General features: G+C 53.3%; 1 protein-coding gene across 3 annotated transcripts in view; it reads left to right on the top strand.

The window, feature by feature from the left end:
• LOC133352427 (solute carrier family 2, facilitated glucose transporter member 1-like) overlaps nucleotides 1-12,333 on the top strand; it is a 140,581-nt gene extending 128,248 nt beyond the window's left edge. For all 3 annotated transcript variants that reach the window (XM_061568061.1, XM_061568063.1, XM_061568064.1), the window contains 8 exons: nucleotides 1,534-1,658; nucleotides 4,020-4,135; nucleotides 4,860-5,022; nucleotides 5,176-5,363; nucleotides 7,167-7,271; nucleotides 9,005-9,106; nucleotides 9,833-10,036; nucleotides 11,982-12,333. In XM_061568061.1, the coding sequence (XP_061424045.1) occupies nucleotides 1,534-1,658; nucleotides 4,020-4,135; nucleotides 4,860-5,022; nucleotides 5,176-5,363; nucleotides 7,167-7,271; nucleotides 9,005-9,106; nucleotides 9,833-10,036; nucleotides 11,982-12,191 (1,213 nt within the window). In that variant the 3' untranslated portion in view covers nucleotides 12,192-12,333. The remainder of the gene's footprint in view (nucleotides 1-1,533; nucleotides 1,659-4,019; nucleotides 4,136-4,859; nucleotides 5,023-5,175; nucleotides 5,364-7,166; nucleotides 7,272-9,004; nucleotides 9,107-9,832; nucleotides 10,037-11,981) is intronic.
• Nucleotides 12,334-13,482: the final 1,149 nt, after the last annotated feature.

Genomic DNA, 13,482 nt, shown 5'->3' with positions numbered 1-13,482 from the left:
GTGGAGTGTTTGATGACACAAAACACCCAGGCAGGAGTTTAATTTTGGTTGGGGCTGATTGTAAGTCTCCGCCTATTAAGTGGCACGCTCCAGGTTCAGCAGCAGCGCCTCAGACCCCTTCTCTGAGTGAGCAACAATCGCCAATTAATCAGTGTACATAACACGGTTGACCAATAGGGAGCCATCCCTTGACCCCTGTGACCTCTGTGACCCCTGCGTGCCTGGAGGGGGGGGGGGGTAGTGAGGTGGGGGCGTCCTTCTTGACTCGCCCAGTACCTCACCAACTCACCAACTACCACCTCACTCCTCCGCACCTCACCACCTCGCCCACTCACCACCTCGCCCACTCACCACCTCGCCCACTCACCACCTCGCCCACTCACCACCTCACTCCTCCGCACCTCACCACCTCGCCCACTCACCACCTCGCCCACTCACCACCTCGCCCACTCACCACCTCGCCCACTCACCACCTCGCCCACTCACCACCTCACTCCTCCGCACCTCACCACCTCGCCCACTCACCACCTCACTCCTCCGCACCTCACCACCTCGCCCACTCACCACCTCGCCCACTCACCACCTCGCCCACTCACCACCTCGCCAACAAAAACAGCAGCCGCCATTCGTCACAAAGTGGCGGTGACGTCACCACGGCGCTAGTGCCAGGCTATGTTCACGTTAAGGCCACGTGAAGTGTCGAAACGCCCGCTGGTAATTATTTTTGTGCCGGTGATAATTATGGATGTTACGGTGGTGGGAATTGTTGTTGTGGTGGTAATTGTTGTTGTTATGGTGGAGGTAATTGTTGTTGTGGTGGTAATTGTTGTTGTGGTGGTAATTGTTGTTGTGGTGGTAATTGTTGTTGTGGTGGTAATTGTTGTGGTGGTAATTGTTGTTGTGGTGGTAATTGTTGTTGTTGTGGTAATTGTTGTTGTGGTGGTAATTATTGTGGTGGTAATTGTTGTGGTGGTGGTAATTGTTGTTGTGGTGGTAATTGTTGTTGTGGTGGTAATTGTTGTGGTGGTAGTAATTGTTGTTGTTGTGGTAATTGTTGTTGTGGTAATTGTTGTGGTGGTAATTGTTGTTGTGGTGGTAATTGTTGTGGTGGTGGTGGTAATTGTGGTGGTGGTGGTAATTGTTGTGGTGGTAGTAATTGTTGTTGTTGTGGTAATTGTTGTGGTGGTAATTGTGGTGGTGGTGGTGGTAATTGTTGTGGTGGTAATTGTTGTGGTGGTAATTGTTGTTGTGGTAATTGTTGTTGTGGTGGTAATTGTTGTGGTGGTGGTGGTAATTGTGGTGGTGGTAATTGTTGTTGTTGTGGTAATTGTTGTTGTGGTGGTAATTGTTGTGGTGGTGGTGGTAATTGTTGTGGTGGTAATTGTTGTTGTTGTGGTAATTGTTGTTGTGGTGGTAATTGTTGTGGTTGTGGTGGTAATTGTTGTGGTGGTGGTGGTAATTGTGGTGGTGGTGGTAATTGTTGTGGTGGTAATTGTTGTTGTTGTGGTAATTGTTGTGGTGGTGTTGTTGCAGGCGTAACTGCCTCATGGCCAACAACGCGCTGGCGCTGCTGGGCGGGACCCTCATGGCCATTTCCAAGGCGGCCTCCTCCTACGAGACGCTCGTCGCAGGCCGACTCATCGTGGGCCTCTACTGCGGTGAGGGTGGTAAGGGTGGTGAGTGGTGGTGAGGGTGGTGAGGGTGGTGAGGGTGGTGAGGGTGGTGAGGGTGGTGAGGGTGGTGAGGGTGGTGAGGGTGGTGAGGGTGGTGAGGGTGGTGAGGGTGCAGTTAAGGTTGGTGGTGGTGGTGATTGTCATGATGATGTTGGTGGTGGTGGACGTGACATTGGTGGCTATGGTGATGGAGATCATGTCTGTGTAGTGACATAGAATGGGTCACTACAGCGCCTAGCGCCAGTTACTGATAGAGAGGGGCACTGTGAGTGTAGTAGCCCTCTCTGCCAGCAGGGCATGTAATGTCATGGAACGGGTCCCTAGGGGGCGTAGTGCTGGTGGCTGGCAGAGAGAATATGTGACTAAGTGCAAACAGAAAATCCAAGAAAAGACAGCAAAATATTGCAGAACCAACGCTGTGTGCAAAAATCCCAGTGGAATGCAAGTCAAACAAAAACAACAACAACCACAAGACAACTTAGATTAAGGCCATCAGTCTAACTCTGTACTACAACAAACAAACATGGCTAAACCAATACACTTTTCGAAATCACCAAAATAAAGCTATGAAAGGTGACAGAAGGGACACGTGGGGTATGGCCCAGAACCTTCTGGTAGGTTCCAGAAGAGGGCGTGGCCGAGGGCGGAGCCAGGCCACGCTGGGGGGCATAAAAGGGAGGTCCCGAGGCTGGGTCAGGGCTATCTGCTGGAATGGAGTCCTGCGTCCTACATCTTCCACTGGGCCTTCGACAGAAGTCGCAAACGGGTTTTGATTCCCTACCCGTACCCGGCCGTACCCGTACCCTACCCGTACCCGGCCGGGTACGGGTAGGGTACGGGTATTGGTTACCTGATTGCGACCTCTGGGATGAAGCCATGTTGCAGGCGCGGGTGGGTTGATTCTAGGAACTTGAATTGTGGGAAATGAGTGACAAACAGTTACTCACCAGTGACTCACGGCCTACCCGTACCCGTACCCGGCTGCACCAGGGTCGCAAACGGGTACCCGTACCCGGCCGGGTACGGGTAGCCGGGTATCGGGTAGGGTACGGGTATCGGGTACCCGGTTGCGACCTCTGGCCTTCGATCCTCGGTATTCGTGCTCGGCATTGTGGGTCAGGCAGTGTGCCGACTGGCCTGACCCGGTTTATGTCGTTATCCCGTTGTGGCCCATAGTATAAACGTGTTGCCTCCTGAGTTAGTGTGTGTCTCTCAGTGAACCCACTACATCTGCATTAACCACATGTACTTGTGGTGAGCATGGAGGCATGGTTCCTTGGAAATGGTTTCGGTTTGGTGTTTTAACATCTTAACACCTGTTTTGTTCTAGATTTGAAGCTTTCGTGACTGCAAGTATTCATATTCTTAGGTTTTCTCGGTAAAGTCACGTAGGTAAAAAATCAAAATTAATTTATTTGATTACAGCAAGCGTGCTGTGACGGTTCCACCTGAAGACGGAAGCTTGTGTTGCCTCCAAAACGTCGTGATTTTTATTTTGTTTAATTTTACTTTTATTACTATTTATTTTTTACCTACGTGACTTTACCTGTCTTGTTGCCAGAAAGGGTAAAACCAATTGTTATATTTTGATACTGGCAAGGGAGGTCCCATGATGTGATGGAGATGTTGATGGTGGTGGTGACATTGGCGGTGGCTGTGGTAGTGGTGGCTGTCATGATGATGTTGGTGGTGGTGGACTTGACATTGGTAGCTGTGGTGATGGTGATACAGATTTTGATGGTGGTGGTGTTGACAGTGGTGGTGGTGGTGGCTGTAGTGGTGGTGGCTGTGGTGGTGATGATGGAGATATTGATGGTGTTGGCTTTGGTGGCAGTGGTGGTGGTGATGGTGATACAGATATTGATGGTGGTGGTGTTGACAAAGGTGGTGGTGGTGGCTGTAGTGGTGGTGGTTGTGGTTGTGGTGATGGAGATATTGATGGTTGTGGCTGTAGTGGAGGTGGTGGTGGTGATGGTGATACAGATATTGATGGTGGTGGTGTTGACATTGGTGGTGGTGGTGGCTGTAGTGGTGGTGGCTGTGGTGATGATGGAGATATTGATGGTGGTGGCCGTGGTGGTGGTGGCGGTGGTGGTGGTGGTGGTGATGGAGATATTGATGGTGGTGGCCGTGGTGGTGGTGGTGGTGTTGACATTGGTGGTGGTGGTGGCTGTAGTGGTGGCGGTAGTGGTGGTGATGGAGATATTGATGGTGGTGGCCGTGGTGGTGGTGGTGGTGGTGGTGGTGGTGATGGAGATATTGATGGTAGTGGCCGTGGTGGTGGTGGTGGCGGTGGTGGTGGCGGTGGTGGTGGTGATGGTGGTGGCGGTGGTGATGGTGGTGCAGGTCTCTCCACGGGCCTGGTCCCCATGTACATCGGGGAGCTGTCCCCCACCGAGCTGCGGGGGGCTCTGGGCACCCTGCACCAGCTCGCCGTCGTCATCGGCATCCTCTTCGCTCAGGCAAGGCCCGCCCACTCGCTCGCTCTGCACCTCGTCCACTCACTCTGCACCTGGTCAACTCACTCTGAAACCTCACTGACTCTGCTCCCCATCCGAAACTATAAATGAAACTTTTTTTAATTTTATTTGACCAGGTCAGGACCCACTGAGCTATGCAGCTCTTTTCCAGAAGCGACCTGCTGCCTATCACAGAATTATATCTCAACCTAGTGGCTTATCATCGCGTGGGAATGTAGAGCAGCAAACTACTCTCAACACGTGATGTTGATTCCAAATGTGGAGGGAAAAAGGACCCGGAGAAAAATCCACGCGACCACGGGGAGAGAGAGAGAGAGAGAGACACGCAAACTCCAAATATACAGCAGCAGGCGTCAGGGTCGGGATTGAACCCACGACCTCCTGTACACCAGGCGAGGTAGTTAACATCTCCTAGCCACCGTGATGATGATGAGAGAGAGAGACACGCAAACTCCAAATACACAGCAGCAGGCGTCAGGGTCAGGATCGAACCCACGACCTCCTGCACACCAGGCGAGGTAGTTAACATCCTAGCCACCGTAGCGCCCCCACCTCCTCCCCCCCCCACCCCCCTTCAAAGGCCTGCCCCGCGCCACGGCCTTTATTCGGCGCACTTGCCCCGACAGCCAGCGTGGGCTACACGGTGGGATAGGGGTGGTGGGGTGGGACCTTTACCTGTAGTGCCGCGTGCCGCGTGCTGCTGCAGGTGCTGGGCATGGAGTCGCTGCTGGGCTCCGAGTCGCTGTGGCCGCTGCTGCTCGGCTTCACGATGGTGCCCTCGGTGGCGCAGCTCGCCGTGCTGCCCTTCTGCCCCAAGAGCCCTCGCTACCTCCTCATCAACGAGGGCCTCGACAAGGAGGCGCGACAAGGTGAGACGCGGCGCCGGCGGCGGCGGCGGCGGCTCAGGGATGCTGACGGCGTCGAGCGGCGGTTTGGCGGCAGGCTCGAATTCAGAAGTTCGCGGTTCGAATCCAGCGGCCGCCCCGGTTATTCTCTCTGTCTCTCTCGCTCTCGCTCCGCAGTGCTGGTGCGTCTCCGCGGCACGGGCGACGTGGAGCGCGACATGCAGGAGATGCGCGAGGAGCAGCGGCAGATGCAGCGCGAGGAGAGCGTCTCGGTGCTGTCGCTGCTGCGCTCGCGCGCCTACCGCCAGCCGCTGGTCGTGTCCGTCGTGCTGCACCTGTCTCAGCAGTTCTCCGGCATCAACGCCGTGAGTGGCGGCGGCGGCGCTCACCTTGCTGCTGCGGCCTCGCGCTCGGAGACGCGCGGGAGGCCGCAGCAGGGACGGCGACGACGACGACGACGATGATGACGATGACGATGATGACGATTACGACGACGATGACGACGACGATGACAATGACGACGACGATGACGATGATGACGACAACGACGACGACGACGATGACGACGACGACGACGATGACGACGATGACGACGATGACGACGATGACGACGATGACGACGACGACGACAATGACGACGACGACGACGATGACTGAACAAAAAACGTAAAACTATATTTTCAACTTAAAGCTATTTACCGGTTAAGCCCTACTGAGCTTTCTTTTTTTTTTTCACAGAACATCACAGCGACAGGAGCGCAAAGTGTAGGAAAGGGTAACTTAATCACTTTACAAATATTTTAAAAATCTACATTTTTGTTATCTTACCAAGTAAAAGCCCACTGAGCTATTCGCTTCTTGTTCAGAAGTGGACCTGGCCACAAATGACAGCTCAACGAAGTGGCTCATAGTGGTAGGGACCACCTGGTTACACCAGCCCACAGGGGATTATTGTATCCGTCCGTCCGTCGTGCATCCAAAAATGGGAGGGGTGGGGCTGGGTGGAGAGGGGAGGGTAGGGAGGGGCTGGGTGGGGAAGGTGGGGAGGGGCTGGGTGGGGAGGGTGGGGCTGGATGGGGGGTGGGGCTGGTCACCCCGTGGTGCCCTTATAAAACTCAACGTTTAACCTACTCACGCCGGCTTGTGCCCACCCTCACAGTCGAGCATATTTGCGGAATACACCACGCCGCCGTTGACCCTGGCCATTGACCGAGCAACCCAACGTTCCTACCAGCTCCCTCCGCAGGAATGTGTTCGCGTGGAAATTTATAGCAGCAGCCATCTAAACAGACTGCTGGGGCAAGTGCTGTTAGCGGGTAGCACCTGTGAAGGCCGGCACGGCACACGAGGGGGGTGAGTGGCCAGCACCACGCCCGGCCGCCTTTGTCTCCCCAGTGGTGATGTTTACACACCGCGCAGCGGCAATGGTGGCAGCGGCGTCGACGATCGCAGTGGCGGTGTTATCGGTGTCGCAATGATGACGATGAGCGGGATGACGATGATGACAAATAAAACAATGATGATGATAAGATGACGATGACAATGATGATTGTCAACGAGAAGACGATGGCGATGACGATTCAATGATGGTGATGACGATGATGCCAATGAAATCGTTTGCCATTGCTGATTATCACAAAGACGATGATAATCACGATGATGATGTTGATGACGACAATGATGACAGTAATGATGATGGTGGCGGTAATGACGATGATGACGATGATGACGACAATGGCGATGACAATGATGATGACGATGATGGTGACGATGATGACGATGATGATGACGATGATGATGATGATGCTAACAATGCTAACAACGATGATGACGATGATGACGACGATGACAATGGCAATGACGATGATGACGACGATGACGGTGACGATGATGACAATGGCAATGACGGTGACGATGATGACGGTGACGATGATGACGGTGACGATGACAATGATAACAACGATGATGACGACGATGATGGTGACGATGATAACAATGGCAATGACGATGATGGCGACGATGATGGTGACGATGATGACAATGGCAATGACGATGATGGCGACGATGATGGTGACGATGATGACAATGGCAATGACGATGATGACAATGGCAATGACGACGGTGACGACGGTGACGAAGATGACGATGTCGCTCTCTCTCCGCCGCAGATCTTCTTCTACTCCACGAGCATCTTCACCAACGCCGGCGTGCCCAACCCCGTCTACGCCACCATCGGCGCCGGCGCTGTCAACGTCGCCTTCACCGTCGTGTCGGTGAGACACCGCGGCCGCCTCCGACACGGCCACTGTGGACCTCACGCACACAGAGACACAGAAACACACACACAGAGACACACACACACAGACACACACACACAGACACAGAGACAGAGAGACACAGACACAGAGAGACACACACACACACAGAGACACACACACAGACACAGAGAGATACACACAGACACAGAGAGAGAGACACAGACACACAGAGAGAGAGACACAGAGAGACACAGACACAGAGACACACAGACACAGAGACACAGAGACAGACACAGACACAGAGACACAGACACACAGACACAGACACACAGAGACACACACACAGACACAGACACAGAGACAGAGAGACACAGACACAGAGAGACACAGAGAGAGACACAGAGACACAGACACAGAGACACAGACACAGACACACAGACACAGAGACACAGACACAGAGAGACACAGATACACAGACACAGAGAGACACAGACACAGAGAGACACAGAGACACACAGACACACAGACACACAGACACAGACACAGAGACACACAGACACAGAGAGATACACACAGACACAGAGACACAGAGAGACACAGACACAGAGAGAGACACACAGACACAGAGAGAGACACACAGACACAGAGAGAGACACACAGACACAGAGAGAGACACACAGACACAGAGAGAGACACACAGACACAGAGACACAGAGAGAAAGAGACAGACAGAGAGACACAGACACAGAGAGACACAGACACAGAGAGATGCACACAGACACAGAGAGACACAGACACAGAGACACAGAGACACACAGACACAGAGAGAGAGACACAGAAACACAGAGACACAGAGACACACAGACACACAGAGACACAGACACACAGACACACGGACACACAGAGACACACAGACACACAGAGAGACACAGAGACACACACACACAGACACAGAGAGAGAGACAGACACAGAGAGACAGAGAGAGAGACACACATACACAGAGAGACAGAGAGAGAGACACACAGACAGAGAGAGAGACACAGACACACAGATACAGAAAGACAGAGAGAGAGACACAGAGAGAGAGACAGAGACACAGACAGACAGACAGAGAGACACAGATAGATACAAAGAGAGAGACAAAGAGAGAGACACACAGAGAGAGACACACAACAACCGCCATTCGCCACTGAGTGGCGGTGACGTCACCACGACGCTTGTGCCAGGCCATGTGCACCGTGAGGCCACGTGAAGTGTCGAACGCCCGCTGGCAGGAGGTCACGGGGCAGACCCAGCAGGTGCCACGGGTCAACTGACTGAGATGACCGAGATGACTCACTTCCTATACTGCCTCTCAACCTCCTTCACCTCTTCCTCATGCTCCACCTACGTCTCCTTTGTCGTTCTCTTCATCTGTTTCCTCCTTCCCCTCCTCTCTCCCTCCTCCCTCCCTCCCCCTCCTCCCCCTTCTCCCTCCATCTTACCCCTTTTCTCCCCTCCTCCCCCTTCTCCCTCCCCCCTCTCCTCTCCTCCTCCCCCTTCTCCCTCCCTCCCTCCTACCCCCTCCTCCCATCTCCTCTCCCCCCTCTCCCCCTCCTCCCCCTTCTCCCTCCCCCTCTCCCCCCCCCCTCCCTCCCTCCCCCCTCTCCCCCTCCTCCCCCTTCCCGCTCCCATCTCCTCCCCCTTCTCCCCCCCCTCTCTCCCCCGCCCCCTCTCCCCCCCCCCCCCCCCCCCCCGCGGTGTGCAGCTGTTCCTGGTGGAGCGTGCCGGGCGCCGCACGCTGCACCTCGTCGGCCTGGCAGGGATGGGCGTCTGCGCCATCGTCATGACCATCGCGCTCAGCCTGCAGGTGCCGTGCTGCTGGTGGCTGTGGGCACATGGCGGCGGGGTCATGGTCAGGGTCAGGGTCACTGGTTAGGGTCAGGGGTTAAATGTTAACCCTGGCCACAAGCCTAACTATGATCCTAGTGCAATCGCTAAACTCTGACCCATCAATCCTGACCCAGCAACCCTAACCCTGACCCATCAACTCTCACCCTGACCTGTGACCCCTTTGAGCCATGACCCCTTGAACCTTGACCCCCTTGAGCCATAAACCCTTGAGCCATATTCTTAGGTTTTTTCGGTAAAGTCACGTAGGTAAGAAATTTAAATTAATAAAAGTAAAATAAAAATAAAATAAAAATCACGACGTTTTGGAGGCAACACCAGCTACCGTCTTCCAAAACGTCTTGATTTTTATTTTACTTTTATTAATTTTAATTTTTTACCTACGTGACTTTACCGAAAAACCTAATAATATGAATCCTTGCAGTCACGAAAGCTTCAAACCTTGAGCCATAACCCCTTGAACCGTGACCCCCTTGAGCCATAACCCCTTGAACCTTGACCCCTTTTGAACCATGACCCCCTTGAGCCATGACCCCCTTGAACCTTGACCCCCTTTGAACCATGATCCCCTTGAGCCATGACCCCCTTGAGCCATAACCCCTTGAACCGTGACCCCCTTGAACCGTGACCCCTTAAACCCCCCTCCGCCCCCCCCCACCACCCCCCACCGGCTTTGTGTGCGCAGAAAACCCTGGTGTGGATGTCGTACGTGAGCATCGTGGCGATCTTCGGCTTCGTGGCGCTCTTTGAGATCGGGCCGGGCCCCATCCCGTGGTTCATCGTGGCCGAGCTCTTCTCGCAGGGCCCGCGGCCCGCCGCCATCGCCATCGCAGGCTGCGTCAACTGGACGGCCAACTTCCTCGTCAGCATGTGCTTCCAGTACATCGAGGTGGGCCGCCGCCGGGAGTTTCGCTCGCTCGTCATCATCGTCGTTGTCGTCGTTGTCATCATTGTCATGATCGTCGTCGTCATCGTTGTTCATCGTCGCCATCGTTATCGTTGTGATCATTGTCATCATAATCGTCATCATTGTTGTTGTCATCGGTGTCTTCATCGTCGTCATCGTTGTCGTCGTCATCATCACCATCATCATGGTTGTCATCATCACCGTCGTCATCGCCATCGCCAGCTGCGTCAACTGGACGGCCGAGGTGGCCGCCGCGGGGATTTTCGCTCGTTCACTTGCTCGCTGTCGTCGTCGGAGTCAATATTGTCATCTTTGTCATCATCGCCATCGTTATTGTTGTCATCATTGTTGTCACAATCGTCGTCATCGTCGTCATCGTTGTCATTATCTTCATCGTCGTCATCATCGCCTTTGCCATCGTTGTCATCATTGTCATCATCGTCGTTATCGTCGTCGTCATTGTTGTCATCATCATTATCATAGTTATCGTCGTCGTCATCGTCGTCGCCATTGTCATCATCGTCATTGTTCTCGTCATCGTTGTCGTCATCATTGTCGTCATTGATGTCATCATCGTTGTCGTCATCGTCGTCGTCATCATCGTCGTCATCGTTGTCGTCATTGATGTCATCATCATTGTCGTCATCATCGCCAATGCTGACTGCGTCAATTGGACGGCCAACTTCCTCGTCAGCAAGAGCTTCCACTACATCAAAGTGGGCGGCCATGGGGATTTTTGCTCGCTCGTTCACTCGCTGTCGTCGTCGGAGCCATTGCCATCGTCATCGTTGTCATCGTCGTCATCATCGACGTCGTCATCGTCGTCGTCATCGTTGTTGTCGTCATCGTTGTCATCATCATCGTCATCACTGACGTCGCCATTGTCGTCGTCATCGTTGTCGTCATCGTCGCATTCGTTATCGTTGCCATTATTGTCGTAATCGTCGTCACTGTGGTCATCGTTTTCCTCATCTTCATCGTCGTCATCGTTATCGTTGTCATCATTGTCGTCGTCATTGTTGTCATCGTCGCAATCGCTATCGTCATCATTGTCATCATCGTTATGGTTATCCTTGTCATCATCGTCATCGTTGTCGTCATCAGCATCGTCATTATCATCGTCATCATCGTTTGACGCGTAGGTGGTGTTGTTGGCGGCGCTGAGAAGCGCAACGCTCGCACCTCGCAGCGACACCTGAAGATGATGTTGGTGATGATGATGCTGATGATGACGACGATGTTGGTGATACTGCTGATGATGATGACGACGACGACTACGTTGGTGATGCTGATGATGTTGTTGGTGATACTGCTGATGATGTTGTTGGTGATACTGCTGATGATGATGATGACGACGACTACGTTGGTGATGCTGATGACGTTAAATTTCGATTTAAAGCTTTCGTGACTGCAGGGATTCATCTTCTTGGTTCTTTCGGTAAAGTCACGTAGAAGGGAAGTAATAAAATAATAAAAATAAAACATAATAAAACAATTCTCACGACGTTTCGGCCACAACGCAAGCAGCCGTCCTCAGACTCTGTCGCCTCGACTGACCTGGTTTTCACCTGAGGACGGCTGCTTGCGTTGTGGCCGAAACGTCGTGAGAATTGTTTTATTATGTTTTATTTTTATTATTTTATTACTTCCCTTCTACGTGACTTTACCGAAAGAACCAAGAAGCTGATGACGTTGTTGGTGATACTGCTGATGATGTTGTTGGTGATGCTGATGATGTTGTTGGTGATACTGCTGATACTGCTGATGACGATGTTGTTGATGCTGATGATGATGTTGTTGGTGTGCCCCCGCAGGACCTCACGGGCCCCTACGTGTTCGTGATCTTCGTGGTGCTGATGACTACGTTGGTGATGCTGATGACTACGTTGGTGATGCTGATGATGATGTTGTTGGTGTGCCCCCGCAGGACCTCACGGGCCCCTACGTGTTCGTGATCTTCGTGGTGCTGCTCGCCCTCTTCTGCCTCTTCACGTACTTCAAGGTGCCCGAGACGAAGGGCCGCAGCTTCGAGGAGATCGCCGCCGCCTTCGGGGGCAACGCCGCCACCGCCGCCGGCGGCACGCGGCCCCACGACAAGGAGGAGGCCCACGGCCTGCAGTCTGAGTCTCAAGTCTAGCGGACTCACTCGCTCGCTCGCTCAGTCACTCGCTCGCTCAGTCACACACTCGCTCAGTCACTCGCTCAGTCACACACTCGCTCGCTCAGTCACTCGCTCGCTCAGTCACACACTCACTCACTCGCTCAGTCACACACTTGCTCGCTCAGTCACTCGCTCGCTCGCTCAGTCACACACTCACTCGCTCGCTCACACACTCGCTCACTCGCTCAGTCACACACTCACTCACTCGCTCAGTCACACACTCATACACTCACTCACACACTCGCTCAGTCACACACTCACTCACTCGCTCGCTCACTCACTTGCTCGCTCACACACTCACACACTCACTCAGACACACACTCACTCATTCACTCACACACTCAATCGCTCGCTCACTCACTCACTCACTCGCTCGCTCAGTCACACACTCACACACTCACTCAGTCACACACTCACTCACACACTCAGTCACACACACACTCAGTCACACACACACTCACTCACACATACTCAGACGCACACACTCAGTCACACTCACTCACACACTCACACATACTTAGACGCACACACTCACTCACACACTCAGTCAGACTCACTCACTCACACGCTCACACACTCACGCACTCACTCGCTCACACACTCACTCACACACATACTCAGACGCACACACTCAGTCAGACTCATTCGCTCATACACTCACTCACGCACTCACACACACACTCGCTCACATACTCACACACATACCCAGACGCACAACTCACTCACACACTCACACTCGCTCACACACTCACTCACACACTCACTCGCTAACACACATACTCAGACGCACACACTCACTCACACACTCAGTCACACTCACTCGCTCACGCACTCACTCACACACTCAGTCACGCTCACTCGCTCACGCACTCACTCACACACTCACTCACAAAGACAAATATCCCCCGCATAGCCTGAACACTTACACTCACTTGTACACACACGCACACACTCACTAACTCACTCACTAATACACACACACACGCACACACTCACACACTCTCACTCACTCACTCACACAAAGATCCCCCTTGTCACTTACACACATGCACACACGCATGCTCACACATATAGATACACGCGCACGCACGAGACGTGCAAGCTGCAGTCCGAGCACCAAGTCTCTCAGACTCACACAAAGACAAAGATACCCCGTATAGCCTGTGACAGACTGTCGGGGCAAGTGCTGTTAGCGAGCAGCACCTGTGAAGGCCGGGACGGTACACGAGGAGGTGGTGTGGCCAGTCCCATATAAGTGCACGTCAAT

Source organism: Lethenteron reissneri, chromosome 40 (assembly GCF_015708825.2).
Source record: "Lethenteron reissneri isolate LAM-NWPU_2019-01 chromosome 40, ASM1570882v1, whole genome shotgun sequence".
Taxonomy (NCBI): Eukaryota; Metazoa; Chordata; class Hyperoartia; order Petromyzontiformes; family Petromyzontidae; genus Lethenteron; species Lethenteron reissneri.
This window is presented reverse-complemented; position numbering and strand designations above follow the sequence as displayed.